At 35.8% G+C, this 20,996-nt stretch overlaps 1 protein-coding gene across 12 annotated transcripts in view; it reads left to right on the forward strand.

Moving 5' to 3' along the window:
• Positions 1-20,996, forward strand: part of N4BP2 (NEDD4 binding protein 2) — a 97,703-nt gene that overhangs the window by 61,192 nt on the left and 15,515 nt on the right. For 5 of the 12 annotated variants that reach the window (XM_078446189.2, XM_060655191.3, XM_078446187.2 and 2 more), the window contains 2 exons: positions 3,859-3,982; positions 12,235-12,510. In XM_078446189.2, the coding sequence (XP_078302315.2) occupies positions 3,859-3,982; positions 12,235-12,370 (260 nt within the window). In that variant the 3' untranslated portion in view covers positions 12,371-12,510. Of the gene's footprint in view, positions 1-3,858; positions 3,983-5,222; positions 10,161-12,234; positions 12,511-20,996 lie in introns of those variants that run through there. The other 7 variants (XM_060655197.3, XM_060655198.3, XM_060655194.3 and 4 more) reach the window with 7 other exon arrangements.

Here is a 20,996-nt window from a genome sequence, read left to right on the forward strand (position 1 = left end):
ATTTAGTCTGGAGGAAAAAACTTACGTAGAAGTATTATAAGAGAATATTCTGTCTATAGAGGGTGAATACATCATTTACTCAATAAAAATTTGATTATTGTATATTCTAGGTATCAAGAATAAAGCAGTGAAAAAGATACACAGTCCTTATTTTTATGGGGTTTGGTGTCTAGTAGGGTAGGTGACAGTGAGCAAATAGTTACATAATAATAAGCACCGTGATAAGAAAGTATAGGTTGCCATGTTTCATTTAGCATAAACTCCTAAATCCCTATGTAATCTGTTCCTTGCCTGCCTCCCTATTCTCATCTTATGTTTTGCTCCTCTTTCTGTTTTATCTACACTGTCATTTCTTGCCATCTAGGCTTCCCATTAATAGCCTCTTGCAGTACTCCTGTGTATCACAGTATTTATAAAAAGCTTATTATATAGTTGAAGATTAAAATCTGTCTTTATGGCCAGGAATTGAGTCAGCAATGATTATTGAGTCATCATTGTTTATAGAACCTTTCATTCAACACCCAACAGCAACTTTTAAATAAATGATTGAATAAAGGGTAAGCATTCCTTTCATTTCATATATGAGGAAATTAATAATTTGAAAAGTTTAGTAAAATGGAAAATAATAAGTGTTGGTAAGGATGTGGAGAATTGGAACCCTTTATATTGCTAGTGGGAGTATTAAATGGTACAGCCACAGTGGAAAAGGTTGGCATTCCTCAAAAGATTAAACACAGAGTTACCATATGACCTAGCAGTTCTAGTTATGTATACAAGAAAATTGAAAACACAATTCATCCACACGCAGACTTGTACATGAATGTTCATAATAGCCGAAAAATGGAAACAACCAGATGTCCATCAACTGATGAAAGGACAAACAAAATTTGGTATATCCATACAATGGAATATTATTCAGCCACAAAAAGGAATCAGGTAGTGATACATGCTACAACATGGATGAACCTTGTAAACATGCTTTGTGAAAGAAGCCAGGTACAAAAGGGCCACTTTATTATATGGTTCCCATTTATATGAAATGTTCACAATAGACAAACCAATAGAAACAAAGTATATTAGTGGTTACTGTGGCTAGAAAGTAGGGAATGGGGAGTAACTGCTAACAAGTACAGAATTTCTTTCTGAGACAATGGAGTGTTCTGGAATTAGTATTGATAGTTGAACAGTGTTTTGATATACTAAAATCCACTGAATTATACATTTTAAAATCATGAATTTTATGTTTTATGAATTATATCTCAATTAAAAAAATTACAAGAAAAAAAGAGCTAAATAACTTGTATAAGGTGATGCTTGGTCAGACCCAATATACAAATCCTTTCTGAAGCCAGGCCCACTGTTGTGCATGTTGACACCTGTGGTAGTCTGTAGGTACTGTTAGTCACCACTAGATGGTAGTATTGTTGAATAGAAATGTATCCAGGGGAAAATCTGTGATTCTGCCCTCCACTGCTTTTAGTTATAAAAGATGATTGTCAAACTTGGGGATGAACAACAACAAAAAAGATATCTGACCCTTAAGTGCCTTCTGATTGGAATATACATCACTACCACCAATGATGTTTTTACTACTTTATAGGGATTTACAGGGAACAGAGGAACAGGTTAAATGGCACCATGGGGATATAATCAACAATATTTAGACTGTGAAAATCTAGGATAAATGATCCAAGTTTTCCAACCAGTTGTAGAGAAAAGCCCAGGGGGAGGGGGAACATTTAGATTAAAAGTTACTTCAGAGATATATCAACCAAATGCAATGTGTGGTCTTGTTTCAACCCTGATTTAAGTAAGTCACTGTAAAACCATTTTTTTGAGGGAGACTTTCAGCCATTTTTAGAAACATGATATTAAGGAACTGTTTTTAAGATGTGATGGTAGTATCGTGGTTCTTTTTATTTTGTAAGAGTCCTTTTTGAAATATATAATGAAATATTTACAGTAGAAATGGTAAGAAATTTGAGATAGGCTTAAAAATGAGTTAAGTAGTTTTTTTTAAAGGTGATAAGTGACAGGAATAGCCTGAAATTTGGGGACCTAAACATATACCTGAATTCATGCAACAAACATCCTTTGAACACCTACTTTATTTGAAGCATGTGATTCAACGGTTGAACATTTTCAGAGCAGAGAATTTAAAAATGAAGTGTTATGGGGTGCTTGGGTGGCTCAGTTGGTTGAGCGTCTGACTCTTGATTTTGGCTCAGGTAAATGATCTCATGGTTCAAGGGAGTGAGCCCTGCATCTGGCTCTGTGTTGACTGTATGGGGCCTGCTTGGGATTCTCTCTCTCCCTGTCTCTCTGCCCCTCTCTCTCTCTCACACTTTCTCTCAAAATAAATAAACATTAAAAATATATAAATAAAAACGAGGTGTTACACATGACTGCCCTGATAAGGGGAGCAGCGGTGAAGGAATGATGAGAGTGACTTATGGATAGTTAAGATATGTAAGGTTTCTTTTAAGTAAACTTTGTAATGTCACATCTATAAAGAACAATGTACAGGTAATAATTATATAGCATAAAAACTTTTTTACAAAGTGAATACCCTGTGTAGCCAGCACCCAGGAAGAGTTGAATTTTGAACAAAATATTGCTTGAAATAATGGGTAATGGACTAGTGTAGAAATGGAGATCTTAAGCAAAGAAGGAATTAGAAATATAAGCAACATACCCTCTTAAAATTCCAGGCCAAATATTGCCTTGGAGATGTGAGACTCGAAAAACTGTTTGTGGATCTGCTGGAGTCTTAGGGCAACTTAGTGAGCAGAATATAGAATATTTATATTATATATATATATATGTATATGTATGTATTTTATGCTAATGATCAAAACTTGTGCTATTTATCACAAAGGAAGAAGATATTTAGTTAATTAAATCAACTCTTATTATTAACAGAGTTTTTGTTATTTTATTGCAGCAATTATTGACTTTCAGGGTTTATGTACTTAATTTTCACAAGATCATATCCAAAGCAAGAGCTACATTCTTGTAAGAGGCCTAGATTCATTTGATATTTAAAAATCATCTCTTTGGAAGAGTTTCTTCTTTTCTTCTTCTTCTTTTTTTTTTTTTTTTAAAGTTTTATTTATTTATTTTTTAGTAATCTCTACACCCAATGTGGGGCTCAAACTCATGACCCTGAGATTGAGAGTTGCATGCTCTTCCGACTGAGCCAGGCAGGTGCCTTTGGAAGAGTTTCTTAACAATTGTCTATCTTTAACAATAAGACTATAGTCCATGCTGTAATTAGTGGATTTGCTAATAGCGATTCCTGAAGGGTGATATCCTATAAAGTAGTTGCTTTAGATCCCATTTTACTGATAAGGAGACAGGCACAGATAGGCAAGTAACTTGTCCATGGTCATACTGCCCAGTCATTTGGTGGCAGAGCTCCTAATCAGACCAAAGCTGGCTGGCTGGCTTCAGAGTATTTAATTAAAAGAGTCATTGTGAAGATTCTTAGTTAATAAATATAAGCAGCTTAAAGAAATTCCTGACTCCAACTATGTAATAATTGTTAGATGGCATTAATATTACTGTTGTCATTATCATTATTTTAGAGAGAAATTCTGGTAGCACATAGAAATCTCCCTCCCCGCAGGGGAAGAAATTTCACTTATGTTTAGGCAGATGAATTGCTTTGAGACTTCCATACTTAAACAATGTAGATGAAATATCCATTTTAAAACATCAATTTTGGTGCTTTTTAAAGTTATAAATCTGTAAATCCCCATGAAAGTAATTTTATATGTATTTGAGTAGTTAAAGCTTGTTTTCTATTGAGAATGTAAGACAAATGAATTTTAACTGGTCCAATTCCTGTTGTAACAGAATTTAAGCAGAATGGTGGTAAGTCCTATCTCTCTGTGATTACGGGGAGAGGAAACCACAGCCAAGGAGGAGTTGCTCGCATCAAACCAGCCGTCATTAAATACCTCACAAGCCATGGCTTCAGGTGAGTAGAGATTTCTGTTATTGATAATGGCAATGTCCATATACAGATAATAAACACTAATAGTATGCTCAAATGAGTTATTAGAATAGTTAACTAAATTTAACCATCTGATATTAGCCACAAATTCATGCTTAAATTATAACTTTTCCTGCTGGTCTTAATGATATTCAGAAAACCAGAAATGAAGGAAAAATATATTTTGTTTTTGAAGTAATCATCTGACAAAACTGTCTCATAAATTTAAAATCTAACAGAAAGTAATATGATTGTGTTTCTTTGATAATGTATTATTCAAGATAGTTAGATTATGTGTATCATCATCTAAGGTTGCTAATTATTTATTTGAAAGGATATACATATTTGTGGATTTTGGAAGGAATTTCTGCTGAAATGTGGTTATAAGGGATTTGTTTAAACTTTAGCAGAAATACACCAGTCAGTAAGAATTTACACATCTTCATAAATTAAATGCCATTAATAATCTTAGCTGTGACAAACATGAAATGAACTTTTTTTTAAGTGATTATTATTCAGTAACAGAAAATGACAAGAGAAGTCTAAGAAGAAAGATCTGTTGATGGATAGATTCACTGAGGATGTATACCATTAGGTACCTACCTCCCCCTAGCTCTAGTTTTAGTTAGTGTGGCATATTTTGTTTATGCCATGTAATAAAATGTTGTTTGGCTACATTATAGAAAATAGTAGCATTAATTCTGAGCACAAAAACAGATGAAGTTTTAGAGTTACTCTTACAAAAGGAGTAGTTGGACTGGAGCATTATCATGTTGGGATTAATGATCTATTGTAGAGACTAGTGTTTTTTAAATTTCACACTGAGGCACTTGGAAGCATTTCATGGCCTGATGAATCAGACTTATGTTAGAGATTTCTTTTTAGTACCGACTTAATGCATAGAAATAATGTAACAGACATCATCTTATCCTTCACACACCATGCTGTTCTTCATGAAAGTTGAGTTCAGGCTTGAGATTTTTGAAAAATCTTAAATAACTACTAAGTTAGGAGTTATCCCTCTAGCTTTAGGATTGTTTATTTTTACAACGGATTAAAAGTACATAAGCATAGATATCAGTCCTGGATACTGACTTAATAATAAAGGAGAGTACTTTGATAGTAACTATTTCATTTAGCGTAGATATTTGGAATTGATTACATGATATATTCCTTAACCAGTTTGAAATTTTTACCTAAAATAACTGTTTTCTCATTTCTATAGGTTCTCTGAAATTAAACCAGGGTGCTTGAAAGTCATGCTAAAGTAAAATAAACATCCTTGACTTAGAAGTGTGAAGGTTTGTAGGTTAGTTTTATTTACAGTAATTTAGTCAATTTTACTGTACACATGTATTTTATTAGAAATGTCCAATTATAACAAAAACATTATAATGATGTTTTTCAGAATTCAAGAGAAGTTTAATTTTTTACTGAATCAAATGCCAAATACGTTGTCTGTTAAAAATACTGAAGAGAATTTTTATTGATTATAAAGTGTCCAAGAAAATTATCAGCTGTGGTTTTAAAGTTTGAAGTGCTCTGATTCTTTTTCAGAGAGAAAATGTTACCTTTGTGTTAATTGTTGTTAACATTTAGTAAAATCCAAAAGGCATCTTTGAGAGGCATTTATAGTGCTTTGAGGCCTGGTTCATGCCCATCAAAGGCTTGTATTAAAAGAAGGAGAAGTAGTGGTAGTAGTAATGAAAGAAAGGAAATGTAACAAAAGCACTTGAATGCTTTTTGATATCAAAGCTAAATACAAAAAATCATTTCATTTTGCCATATCCTGCAGGAAGAAAGACATGCTGTTTGTACTTTCTTCTGTTTTGTATATGATCTTGATCTCTTACCTTTTGTTCGTTTGTTCTGTATGTGTGCATTTTCTAGGAGGAAAGTTGGAGCCTGAGATTATATTGCAGTTTTATGCCTTCTGTAGGCAGTAAAGTTTTTAGAGAAGATGAAATTGTTAGATATCTACAAGTATCAGTGTCTTAATAGAACTGCTTCTAGAGCTGTCTGTGTAAGTGGTATTTAAGACAGTACTAAAGAGCTATATTTTATATTTGAGTCATATAATTTCTAAACAGTAGTGGGTCAAGAGCCTATTAACTTAAATGTAGAAGACATTTTTGATATAATCTTTAAAGGAATCCTTACAATTTAAAAGTTTTTTACCTTTGTTTTTTTAAAAAAGAGCCAACTTTCTGAAAGGAAACTTTCATTGACCTTGTTTTGTGTGAGCTAAAAAGTCCTGTTAGTATGTCAACTATAAAATGTAAATTTCATTTATACACGTTTAATGTGGTAAAGTGTAGTTTTTCAGTATAAAACAATGGCTTAAATAAATTTGTCTTTGGATATGGAGAATATTTCCAACATATGTAATTTAACAAACAGTTGTGTTGGATTTTGATAAGCTTAAACATCATTTGGATCAGGAATTATAGGGTTGAGCTATTACTGAAAGAATCCTGAACTACAGAATGGTTTCTCAAAAGAACAGACATTTTAATGAAAATAAAACTCAAAAACACATTTTTGCATATCACGAAAGCATGCTTTTAAAAGAAGACCTGTATCATTAAATTTATTTCCATGAAAATAAAATGTTTATTATTTAGAAATGATTAGTGAGTGGTATTGAAATATTTTCTCATGGTTGTAATAATTTGTTTAAAAAAGAAAAAATGCCACCAGTTTAGCATATGTTTTTTGTAATGTCTAGAGGAGTTGTATACATTAAAAATAAAGCAATTCGTTTCAAGAACTTACTATAAAACTACAACTGTTAATGAAGTAAAATGTTTTTATGTATAAATTAATATGATTTAAGAAATGTGAATAATAGTACTAAAACCTGGGGTTACTTGAGGGTGTGCAGCTGCATACTCATTTTCCATGATTTTATATTTCCTCACCCAGTTTAAAAAAGCATTGCTTTTGAGCACTTCAGCTAGATTTATTTCAGTATTATTGTAATTATGATTAGTGTGGGAGCAGTCAAAAAGAACAAGGGATGAAGTGTTTTGTGGGCAGAAACCAAATGAAAGAAGCTATGTTTTCTGCTGTATCAACTTTAATGTTAGACTTTATTTTGGTAAATCTGAGGTATTTTTTCTTCGTCATATCATTCATAAGTATGTAGGCAAATTTTGAGCATGATATGTGCTTTTATGAAGTTGTTTTAATCCTAAACTGCCTCCCACCTCACTGTCTAGCATAGTTTAAACAACACATAATTATGAAAGAAAAATTTTGTAGTTTCTCCTTTCTTGTTTTGCCCATTTCTAAATCCTATATGCCAAAGGTAAACATAGTTTGGGGATTATCAAATTTTTCTCTCGCTCTTTTCCAAGCCCTGTGTGTCAAAAGTAAGGAGAGTGTGTGGATTATCAACATCTTCAGGTATTGGTATATTAGTGCTAATAATACAGGTCTAATTAGAATGGCTCTTTGCAAATGTATTAATATTTTAAAAGTACAACACTTCTGTAGTTTGGAAGGTTTTAGTAACTGTTCTGTCTTTTCACTAGTCTCTCATCTGTGTCTACCAGGAGAAAAAAGAGAACTAATGTGGAAACCACAGGGAACGAGGGGTTAGACTTAGGAAACTCTTCAACAGTGTTTTCAATTCATCCACTTCCTTACTTCAACATGAGTTATGGAAGCATGTTGTCTTAGGTTTATTGGCTGTTCATATAACTCATATTATTTTCAAGTTGAGGTTTTTTTCAATTTATTAGTGTTTCCATACTATTTGCAATTCTATGGCCTTAAGTATGCGGCATATTATGTAGTAGAAATTCTGACTTATACTTTAAAGTGTCTTGTTTATTCAATACATTTTGAGAAGAAAGTTTAAATAATTCTGTTGGGTTGTTTCCAGTCCTTATTTCAGTCTTTTTCTTTTTAAATTCAAGTATTTTGTGTGCTTAGAAAGAGGACATATGTAATAGCGAGATTGGTTATTTCTGAGCTGGAAATCGGAAACTTTGAGACTCAGGAAATTGCTCTGACAATGTTTTAACTGCTCTCAATTTAAGAAAATGACAAAATGTATAAAAAAGACACAAAAATAATGTGTGCTGTTTTTTCCAAGTGCTTTCCTAAGTGCTTTTCCATTGTGCAATGAGGTGAAGTTTGATAATTTTCTGTGTAGTGGTTAAATATTGCTTATTTTTATTTACATGGTAAAGAAAACAAATTTAAATGTTTGTGTGGCCAAAAAGAAGTGTCATTTAAAAGGTTAAGTGAATTTATGTAGAATGTATGTTAATGGTGCTTATTTTTAAAATGTAATTCAAGTTTACAGTATTATTAAAGCCTCTTTATAGAATTTAGTAGAGAAACAAGGCTGGAAGACATGTACATCCCGAAGAGCCTTTTATAACTTAACATTATAGAACGACAAATTTTATTATTTTCCTTAAAGTTGAGCAGTTGACTTTTATGGTCCAAATGATGAACCTGTTATTAACAAATGATTGATTTAACCATGAAACTTCTCATTAAAATATAATATTGCAGCTATCAGTTGGAGAATATATTATAAAATTTTCAGACAGTATATCAGAAATGAGATGTTTTTATTTGTACTATAAAGAAAATGTAATTTTGCTGTTAACTCTGTACTTTTTTATTGAAAATGTTTTATAACTTTGCTTTTAAAATTTCTTATGAAACCATTTGCAGATTACATACTTAATTTAATAAAATACTTTAGCCACAGTCCACTGTGAGGAAATCCTTCATTTGATGTGGTAGGGTTAGTGGTTTAAATATTAAAATATATCTTTATGTGTAACTTTGTAATTTCAAGGGAAAGAAAAGGGTCATAAAATTTTTATTTCTGTACCACAGCTTTTATTCTTTGCTATAGCAAATAGGGGTCCACTTTTGAACCAGATAAATTATCTTTTTGATGGCAAAATTAAGAATAGTGGCTCTAAAGAACTCAAGTAATACTTTGATTAATATTAAAGACCTTTGAACTTTATTCAGCCCACAGCAGAATAATTCACTCAGTTAGCATCGACTTAAAATTTTTTATTTAACAAATATTAGTTAAGCACTTGTCACTGGGGATACAATCTGAGACAGAGCTTCTCTCTACAGGTGTCTTATAATTCTCATCAACTCTCTGTGCATAGTTATTTATGCTATGAAGCACTTCCATGTATGTTATGTTTTAAGACTCAAGAGAATCTTACTACATAGTTATCTTACAGAGGCTTAGAGAAGTCGACTCATTTGCCTAGTTAGTGGCAGAGGTAAGACTGAAACCTAGGTTCTCCAACTTCTACTAAGAACAACTACTTTTTTCATACAAGTAAGAATAATTACTTAAAAATAATATTCCATGACCGCCAAGTAAGAGAGAGAGATATGTGGCTCTACTGTATAAGTCTATGAAAAACTGCTACTTACAAATCTGCCTTCCTCCTATATCTAAAGGAAGCTGGTATCATGGGTTTTCCAGGGACAAAAATAAAAGTTTATTTCTCTCTTAATGTAATACAAACTCAAGGTCTGATGGGTGTGCTCATTTCCATGAATTTTTTGGAGATCTAGGATCCTTTAATTTTTAGCTTACTACCCTTATCATACCCAAGCTGTGGCCTTCATTTCCTAAACCAGGGTGGGTAGCTAGAGCTCTAATAATCAAACCTGCATTCTGTTGTGAGGAAGGACAAAGAAGAAAGGAGCAATGGGCAAGTGCCAGCAATTTTTTTTTTTTTTTTTTTTAATAGAAGATATTTGGAAGTTGGCATTCAACACTTCCACTTATATCTTATTGGCTGGAACTTAGTCATGTGGTCACATCTAGCTGCAAGAGAGCTGGAAAATTATCTTTATTTCAGTGTACTGTATGTTCAACTAAAACATGGACATTCTCTTGGAGGAAAGAGCATGTATATTAGGGGAATTAATAGCAGTTTCTGCCACATTTTTCATCACTGAATGTAAATAATGTGAAAATTAGTTCTTGATGGATTCTGCCAACATATCTTTGTTGATGATTACTCTGTGCTAGGAATAATAAAAAGGAAATCACAGTTGTATGCATTTTAACTTAAGTATTCAAATGATACCACTAACCAACATGGCTGATCAGGATGGTGGTTGCTGAAGGTTGGAGTGGTTGTAGCAAAATTTAAAATGAGACAAAAACAAAGTTTGCTACATCGATTGACTCTTATTTTGTGATGATTTCTTTGTAGCATGTGATCCTGTTGGATAGCATTTTACCCACAGCTGATTTTTCAGAATTGGAGTCCATCCTCTCAAACTCTGCCACTGCTTTATCAATGAATTTTTTTTTTTTGATAGTGCAAATCCTTTGTTGTCATTTCAACAGTCTTCACAGCTTCTTCACCAGGAGTAGTTTCCATCTAAAGAAACCACTTTCTTTGCTCATCTGTAAGAAGCAATTTCTCATCTGTGAAAGTTTTGTGAGATTGCAGCAATTCAGTCACATCTTCAGGTTCCACTTCTAATTCTAGTTCTCTTGTATTTCATCCACATCTGCGGTTACTTCTTCCACTGAAGTCTTGAGTAACTCCACGTCATCCATGAGGGTTGGAATTACCTCCCAACTCCTGTTAACATTGATATTTTGACCTCTGCTCATGAATCAGGAATGTTCTTAATGGCATTGAGAATGGTGACTCCTTTCCAGAAGGCTTTCATATCCGTCAGAGCAATTACTATCTATGGCAGCTATAGCCTTATGAAATACATTTTTTAAATAATAAGACTTGAAAGTCAAAATGACTCCTTGATCCATGGGTTGCAGAATGGATGTTGTGTGAACAGACATGAAAACAACAATAATCTTGTATATCTCCATCAGAACTCTTGGGTGACAAGGTATTGTTGATGAGTAGTCATATTTTGAAAGGAATCTTTTATTTTCGGAGCAGTAGGTCAGTAAACCATGTTATAAGAGCTGTGCTGTCATTCTGGCTTTGTTCCTTGTATCGAGCATAGGGAGAATAGATTTAGCATAATTGTTAAGGGCTCTAGGGTTTTTGGAATGGTAAATGAGCCTCATCTTAAAGACACCAGCTACATTAGCAGTTAGAAGCCTGTTTCATCTATATCAAAAATCTGTTTAGTGTAGCCACCTTTGTTATTGATCTCAACTGGATCTTCTGGATAATTTGCTACAACTTCTCCAACATCAGCCCGTGCTGCTTCACCTTGCACTTTGATGTTACGGTGGTGGCTTCTTTCCCTAAACCTCACGAACCAGTCTCTGCCACCTCCATACTTTTATTCTGCAGCTTCCTCACCTCTCTCAGCTTTAACAGTAGTGAAGAGATTTGGGATCTTGTTCTGGATTGGGCTTTGGCTTAAGGGAATTATGTGGTTGGTTTGATCTTCTATCTGGACCACTGAAACTTTCTCTGTGTCAGCGATAAGGCTGTTTCACTATCTTATTCATATGTTCACTGAAGTAGCACTTTTAATTTCCTTCAACAACTTTTCCTTTGCATTCACAACGTGGCTAACTGTCACAAGAGGTCCAGCTTTCGGCCTTTCTTAGCTTTCGACAGGTCTTCCTCACTAAATCTAATCATTTTTAGTTTTTGATTTAAGGTGACATATGTGACTCTTCCCTTCACTTAAACACTTAGAGGCCATTGTAGGGTTATTAATTGGCCTAATTTTGATATTATTGTGTCTCAGAATAGAGAGGCCCAAGGAGAGGGAAAGAGAGAGGGGAGCAGCCAGTGGGGACAGTCAGAACACATACAACATTTACCAAGCACAGTCTGTGCCCCCCCCCCCCCCAAACCAAACAATTACAATAGTAACATCAAAGATCACTGATCACAGACCACCATAACAAATATAATAATAATAATGCAAAAACTTGAAATATTAGAAGAATTGCCAAAATGCGACAGATACGAAATGAACAAATGCTGTTGGAAAAATGGCACCAATAGACTTGCCTGATGCAGAGTTGGCACAAACCTTCATTTTGTAAAAAATACAATCTGTGAAGTGCAATAAAACAAAATGCAATGAAATGAGGTATGCCTTGTAGTTGTCTATCTGCCTGAATGCACAATATAATGCTTTGGGGTTTTTTTTGGTAGTTTCTATATCCCAGAAAAGGATCTAATATATAGAATTGGGTACTCAAAAATCAGTGGAATCAAAACCAGTTGAACCTACATCTGATCAAGCCTGTAGACCTAACAACCAACTTATATGAATTACAGAGAACAGAGGAATATGCCAACACCATGGGATGTAACCACCAAATACAGACTGTGGGATGCTCTTACAACACAGTTTCTTCAAGTAAATTGCCAAGGAAAACAAAAACACAGATGGAAAGGGAACCTATACTATTAAGACGGAAGAGGCATATCAACCAATTTGTGGACTTTATTTGTTCAGCCAAAAACTAAGTTTTTTTTTATGACAGTAACATGACAATCGGCAATGTGAACACTGGACACTTAATTATATTAAAAGATTTATTTATTTACTTATTTATTGGATGATGATATTGTGGTCATATTAGGAAAACCCAGTTTCTCCCCCTCCTACCTTTTTCTCTCTTGTATAGAGAAAAACCCAATCCTTCCTCCTGTGTGTTTCTTTTCCGTGTCTCTTTATAATTCACACAAAACACCTTTCTGGTCACCAAACATTGGAGTTTTTTCCCCATACCAAGCAATTCTCTGTGACACAAGTTGGGTGTCTACAGTTCAATTAATTCTTACACTATCTACCCAGAGATAACATCAGATTCTACAAATTAAGGGTTCAGTCCCACAAGACTGTCTCCCCCACTTCAGGTGCTAGTCACAGGTAGTAGGTCCCTAGGTTACCCTCAACTTCTGTCTGTCTTGGCTATTAATCGGGGGTCCCCATAACCTCCTCACAGTTTTATAAATTTGCTAAAGTGGCTTACAGAATTCAGGGTAACAGTTCCTTATGTTTACTAGTTTATTAAAGGATATGATAAAGGAGACAGGTGAACAGCCAGATGAAGAGATACACAAGGTGAGTTCTGGAAGGGTCCTGAGTGTAGGAGCTTCTGTCCCCATGGAGTTGGGGTGCATCACCCTCCTTGTTTGAATGTATTCATCTACCTGAAATCTCTCCAATATTGGAATTTTGTGGAGACTTTCTCATGTAAGCATGATCAGTTATTAACTCCCATTTCCACCCCCCTCTCCTGTCTCTAAGGATGAGGGCTGGGACTGAAAATTCCAAGCTTCTGATCATGGTTTGGTCTTTCTGGTGACCGACCCCTATCCAGGATCCTACCCCAGAGTCACCTCAGTAGAAAATGTTCCTAGTGCTCTTATCACTCAGAAATAGGGGTTTTAGGAGCCCTATGTCAGGAATGGAGTCAGAGACAAGTATTAGAACAAGAGATGCTCCTAGTGTTTTTATCACTTAAATTATTAAAAGGGTTTCAGGAGCTCTGTGCCAGGAACTGGGGGCAGAGACCAATATGTTTTCTATTATCTCAGTGATTATATTTTTTATGTTGAAATACATAAAATGATGTGGTATCTAGGACTTACTTGAAAATAAGATGAAGTGGGTGGAAGGTACTTAGAAGATTGGCCTAAGTTGGTTAATGTTGAAGAAGTTGGAGTTTATTAGTCTGCGGTTCTACTTTTAACATATATTCAAAACTCAATAATAAAAAGTATTTTATTTATTTTAGTTATCTTTTAATGTTTATTTTTGAGAGACTGTGGGTCTGTGAGTGGGGGAGGGGCAGAGAGAGAGGGGGACAGAGGATCTGAAGCAGGAGAGCCTGATGCAGGGCTTGAACTCACGAACTGTGAGTTCATGACCTGAGCCAAAGTTCAACGCTTAACCAACTGAGCCACCCAGGTGCCCCAATAAAAAGTTTTTAAAAAGTTGGTAGAAGAGCTAGAGAAATGAATTCTAGACTTGGCTTAGGGAATGACTTCCAGAACACTGTGCAATTAACTGCCTGCCACGTCTGCCGTAATTGAAAGGCCACCATGGCACCAGTACCACCACTCTCAGCATACTCAGAGCTGGTGGCTACACACCAGAAAACTTGCTGAAAACCCTGACCTCACCGTGACTTGACTTTTTATCAGAATGAGACGTAGCAGTGGATAGATGCCTCACTTCTTACTTACTTCTGCCTCCCACATTTCATGAGTATATCTAATTGCTGCAAATTATTTTGTATCCAGATTTTACCTGCCAAAGGGGTCTAGGAAATGTAGTTCTAGACTTCCCAGTCTCTACAGCACAAAAAGCCTCATTAGAAGAAACTGGAGCCAGAGGATCAATTATCAAACGTCCATATTTACAACGCTGATGGTACTTGTCAAATCAGGCACTAGAAATAAAATGGGTTGATACAGTTATCACGAAACCCTTGTGTGTCAGCTGGGGTAAGTGTATGCCAGGGGTTACCACAGGTTCAGGATAAACATAGCCTATTTTCAGGAGCATTGATTGTATTCAATGACAAATTATGCACATTATTATTTAATGTACCTTATTTGTATATTATTAAAACAAAATGGATAAATTGTGGATAAGAATGGGAAATTTTGCATTCATTTTTAAGATAAAACAGTAGGGTCAAGGAGATGAACCTTTATGCTTTTTACTTGGACTTCCTTTCCTCAGGGTAATGGCTTTCAAACTTTAGTTTACATAAGAATCATCCACAAAGGGCTCAGTGAAAATACAGATTTCTGCCTTGCTTTAAACTTCCTAAATCAATCTCAGAAGGTAGGGCCCCATATTTTCAATAAATACTCCAATGGTTCTAATGCAGGTGGGCCACACCTTAAGAAATGCTACTCTGGGGGCGCCTGGGTGGCTCAGTCGGTTGAGCGTCCGACTTCGGCTCAGGTCATGATCTTGCGGTCAGTGGGTTCAAGCCCCACGTCGGGCTCTGTGCTGACAACTCAGAGCCTGGAGCCTGTTTTAGATTCTGTGTCTCCCTCTTTCTCTGACCCTCCCCTGTTCATGCTCTCTCTCTGTCTCAAAAATAAATAAGTGTTAAAAAAAAAAAAAAAAAGAAGAAGAAGAAAGAAATGCTACTCTGGCAGGATAACCCATCACAAAAATTTTATTCTTTTTTGGCTACTCTTATGTTCCTTGGTTTCTACCCCAATCCTGTTTTGCAGGTCCTCAACTGTAATCAAGTCTGCCAGGGACACAGAAAGAAACCTGCACATTTTTTAGTTTACATGCAGCAACTTAGGTGATCCTCATCAAAATCCATCAAGGGACATTGAGGCACTATATATATATATAATATACTATATATATATATAGTATATTATATATATATATAGTATATTATATATATACATATAGTATATTATATATATAGTATATTATATATAAATGTATATTTTATATATATATATATATATATATATATATATATATATATATATATATAATGACATGATGGAACCAGGATTCAAATCAAGGCAATCAGGCTCCAAAGCCTGTGCATTTAGTGATGCTTATTAGCTCTCAGCAATGGTCAGACTTAAAATTTATCAAGGAGAAAACCAAGATACATTTTACCTGGTCTGTCACAGTAAACTAATGAACCTTACTGCCCTCACTGGCAGTCTCTTCAAGGCCCTTTAAGCCTTCACTAATTATCTCCTCAAAGTTCTTCCAGCTTCTGTCCACTGCCAAGTTACAAAGCTACTCTTGCATTAAAATTTTTTTGTTATAGCAGAACCCCTCTTTGGTACCAAAATCTGTATTAAGCACCTATTGATATGTAAAAAAATCATTTCAAAATTTTGTGGCTTGAAACAACAAAAATGATTATTCTCAGTTTCCCAGGATTCTTGGAGTGGCCTAGCTGGGGTCATTCTGGGCTGAAGTCTCTCATGAGGTTGTAGCCGAGATGTGACTCGGGGCATCTGTTGAAGGCTTGACTGGGCCTGAGAAACTCACTTCCATGGTGATGGCTCATTCACATGGCTTGTAAATTGGTTCTGGTTGTTGGTTATCTTCAGTTTCTCCCTGTGTGGGTTTCTCCATAGGCTGCTTGAGTGTCCTTACAACATGGCAGCTTTCTCCAGAGTGGGCAACCCAGGAGAGCAAAACAAACTGCAATACCTTTTATGACCTAGTGTTGGAAATCTTACACCACTATTTTTGCCAAATTCTATTTGTTAGAACCCAGTCGCTAAGTGCAGTCTACATTCAAGGGTAGGGGGGATTAGTTCTACTTTTTGAGGGAAAGAATATTAAAGAACTTGTGGATGTCTTTAAAAATCATCATGTCTCTCATGTGCCAGGCACCACTAGGTACTTAGCGAATGTATCCAATATAATCTTATAACCACCCTGTGGAGTAGGTATTATTGCACAAATGACAGAGGTTGTTGGCCTATGCAACACATATTCTTATTATCATGCTTTTTTTTGTTTAGGTATCCAGTGGCAATGTGCTTAGGAAAGCTTGCCTCCTCTCTAGCCCCAGAAAGTGAATTATGATTGGTCAAAAAGGCAATCATGGTAATCCCATTTCCCTTTGCCAATGATTGGCTAAAGGGTGGATATATGACCAAGACAAAGGAACCTAAGGAGAATTCTAGAAAGATTCTAGAAAGATTTTCTTCACTATTACAGCAAGGCACATGGGAGGAAGTGCACTCTTCTTCAGCAAGACTTGGTGTCTGTATGTGATGCCTGGAATTGCAGTCACTGATGTTGTAACATGAAGAAATACACGTAAGGCCCAAGTCAATGTGCTAAGGATGGTGGAGCAGAAAGAGGAAAGAATCTTTGTTCTTGATGACATCGTTGAGTCACTGAATTAACCCTGGAACTGATTTTTAGCCATCTTATTAAAGGAGACAGTAAGCTACTTTTAATTGGATTTTCTGTTACAGCTGCAAGTGTCCTAATGGATATACCCCTTTCTATGGATAAGGAAACAGATGTTCAGAGAGATTACGTTGCCTGCCCAAACTTTCCCAGCTAATAAATAGCAGAGCCAGGTTTTAGATCGAGAACTGCACATCCTAAACACCTGGTACTTGTTTATTGTATCAAGTGATTTTTCTCCAACAATTTTCAGAAGGGAGGAGAAACAGAGACACCAGTTGGGTTATGCAAGGTTAGTGATTGTCAAACAGGTATGGCAGGGAGTCAGTGTGGAAAGGAAGGGAGAAGGAATTTAGGGTGCTGTATGTATAAAGTTGAAATGGTTGATTGTGAGGTACAGACTGGGTAAGGAGTCAAGTGGAATCTAGAGGGGCTGATAGATTGAGGAAATGGAGGTGAATAGTGAAGGTATCATGGAGGTAAAAGATTCAGAAAGTGCTGGGGAGAGGGAAGGTAGAAGGAGGTTGTAGGAAGGGAAAGAATACCAGAGTTCAAGATATTAGGGTGTGGATATTTGTTCCCAACATAGTTTGATTTGTGGCTGAGCATGGAGATGATGATTATCAGAGTGGAGAAGGTCACAGAAGTGATATCAAATTTCCGGATCATCTATTTTATGTACATACTAGGACAGGAAGGTGACAGGCAATGAAGTGGAAGGGAAGATTGAAAGCCATCTGCCTAAAGTATGGATGGATTAAAACATGTTTTCTTTATTTGCATGGTCCCCATCCTTCACACTGATAGGATCTGACTCAACACAGCTCCACTTCGAGGAAAGATTTATAAGGATTATTTTGCTTTAATCTACTGTTTTGCACATATTGGAGGGATGAGATGGATGGGGTCATCAGGAGGAGCTGAGAGGATTATGGGAAATGAATACTTTCCCAGGTCTTTCTGAAACAATTTGCAGTAGGATTTCATTGTTTTGTTAGAAGCCACTTCTTTCCTGATCATTTACCCATCTGGATATATAAAAACCAATGAAATATACTTTAAAAGTTATCCACTATTTTTGATTATCTTGGCTTGTATATCTCTGTTTGTATAAACAATTGAGAATTGATGGCCCTTGCCTGAATCTCTTTGCTAAGATTCTGAAATGGATGGGGTTGTGTAGCAGGAAGCTCTCACTGTCTTTTTAGGATCTGGGCTAAGTGTTTCTTTTCATTGTTCAGTCTTTTCTTAGGTAAAATTAATTTCTTTCAAAAAATTGGCTACTTAGGATTCCTATTTTTAAAGTAACATTAACTTTTTCTGACATTCATGAAATGAAACTATTAGCTAGAATTTCTGAATATAGTTTCTCTTGTGGCCTTTTTACTTTTTGGTTCTTGTTCTTGGAGTCATGTTAAAAATTTTTATTGTAAGCTAATCACATCTTTTTAGGAAGTAGGCAGGATATAAATAAATCAGTCTATATATTTAAGGGGAAAAGAAGTAAGGTGCAAAAGTGTATTTACATTTTTGTGTTTTTCAAAAAGGATATATATAGTGGTGCCTGGCTGGCTCAGTCAGTGGAGCATGTGACTCTTGATCTCAGGGTCGTGAGTTTAAGCCTCACATTGGATGTAGAGCTTACTTAAAAAACAGTAAAAAAAATTTTTTTTAAAGATACATGTAGATACATCTACCTATATACTATACATCTCTTTCTAAACACACACACACACGCACACACACACACACACACATCAAAAAACTTATATGAAACACTTGTATTTTATACAACATAAATTATATAAAACGTAACTTTCACAAACATCTCTTTAAGTCTGCATTTCCACAGTCTTTCTGTCTCCCACCCTCTCATATCCTATAGATACCCCAAAGCCTCTGTTTCCCCCTTTTACCAAAATCCTCTCTCATCTTTGCCAGTGCTAGGCCTCATCTACCACCTCTCTACCTTTCTTTCCATTTCTTTTTTCTTTTTTTTCTCCCTGTAGTGAGTAAGCCTGCGCTTTTTGTTTTTTTTAAATTTTTTTTTTTTCAACGTTTTTTTATTTATTTGTGGGACAGAGAGAGACAGAGCATGAACGGGGGAGGGACAGAGAGAGAGGGAGACACAGAATCGGAAACAGGCTCCAGGCTCTGAGCCATCAGCCCAGAGCCTGACGCGGGGCTCGAACTCACGGACCGTGAGATCGTGACCTGGCTGAAGTCGGACGCTTAACCGACTGCGCCACCCAGGCGCCCCAAGCCTGCGCTTTTTGGATGTAAATCTCCAACTTCTTTGCTTCTTCATTTATAAGTCCCCCGATCCTATTTATCCCATCTGTGTAATGAGGCAATAGGAGGTGGGAAAGCATCAGGGTGCAAATGTCAAAATTTTTTTTCTGGTAGGTAGGAGGATGGAAAGAAGTTATGGATACTTCCACAGCAATAATTTTTGTCCCTGTTATACATGAAGAATTTCTGAAAGGTTTTGTGAGGAAGTGTGAAGAGCAGGTTACCTTAGGGGTGGGCCTGGGGAGTCAGAGATAGGAGAGGGAGATTTTACTTTCATTACCCGAACAGATTAAAAAAAAAAACAAAACCTGTGTATATATTGCTTTTTAAATATTTTTCAGGGGCGCCTGGGTGGCTCAGTCGGCTGAGCGTCCGACTTTGGCTCAGGTCATGATCTTGCGGTTCGTGGGTTCGAGCCCCGTGTCGGGCTCTGTGCTGACAGCTCAGAGCCTGGAGCCTGCTTCGGATTCTGTGTCTCCCTCTCTCTCTGCCCCTCCCCTGCTCACGCTCTGTTTCTCCCTCTCTCTCAAAAATAAATAGACATAAAATATTTTTTAAAATAGGCATAATTCAATTAATAGATGCATATTTTAAAATACAGTACAAAAAGCCAAGCTTGATAGAGTGGATTATCTAGTGTGCAAATGATATGCATATTATTATATTTCACTTTAGGTTGCATTCTAGTACCAGATGTTATAATCAGATAGTTTAGCCGATGTCGATGATGATCCAGTATTATTAGGAAAGACATTAATATACCTTTCAAATTCTTAAATGGTTTCTTTAGCTGCTGGAAGAAAGAGGACAAATCTAGAGATCTAATAGGAGTTCCAGAGTAAATGACAAGGGAAAAACAAAATTTAATAGATGCAAATTTTCCTGAGCCGAATGAAGACTTGTTTTTGCCATTGAAAGTGCCAAGGGCACACACTTAAACATATTCTTTGAAAAAAAAATTTTTTAAATTTTTTAAAAAATATTTTTAAAGAGAGCATGAGCAGGCCAGGGGCAGAGAGGGAGAGGGACACCCAGAATCCAAAGCAGGCTCCAGGCTTGAGCTGTCAACACAAACTGTGAGATCATGACCTGAGCCAAAGTCAGATGCTTAACCCACTGAGCCACCCAGGTGCCCCACACTTAAACATATTCTGACAGAATGCCTGATTCCCACAGTTGAAGAGAAAAATCTTGTAAGTTTCTAGACAGAAAGAAGAAATTATTTACAAAGGGAAAAGAGTCAGACTAGTATCAGACCGTGGAATAATGTCTATCCCTATTAAGAGAAAAGGAATGTAACCCAAGAGGTTGGTATCTTTCCAGCCTAGCACCATTCACTTGCCAAGGGGAAAGGAACGCAGAAATGTAATGATTCCAAGAATATATCACTCAACCCCCACCCAAGGAAACTGTGAAAAAAGAGCTGTAACTAAACAACAAATTAATGAGAATAGAGATCCCAAGAAAGAGAAGGTGAAGTAGAGAGGAAAAAGTGGTGAGTGAACACTGAGCCTTGCAATATACATGGATAATAATGGAATGACTGGGACTATGTATTATATGTGTTAAATAAAGACTCTTAAGATAAATGGGACTCCACTAATAAAAGCCTGGAAGCAAAAGTTGTAAAAATTTTCACCAAAACCCAAAAGGTAAGGTTGGGAGAAGGAGAGTGGAAAGCAAAAGCATTATAGAAGTATTATCTTACTAAAGTGGAGGGAAAGTATCCAGAGATAGACTGACATGATGGGGAAATTGTATCTTTTCAGAGAATAAAAAGGAAGATAACTACTAATGGAATAGGAAAGTGTGATATCATTTTGAAATTAATAAGGGGAAAAAGAATAAATTATAGCTTTTTAAAAAT

The sequence above is a fragment of the Panthera onca genome, chromosome B1 (assembly GCF_046562875.1).
Source record: "Panthera onca isolate mPanOnc1 chromosome B1, mPanOnc1 haplotype 2, whole genome shotgun sequence".
NCBI lineage: Eukaryota > Metazoa > Chordata > Mammalia > Carnivora > Felidae > Panthera > Panthera onca.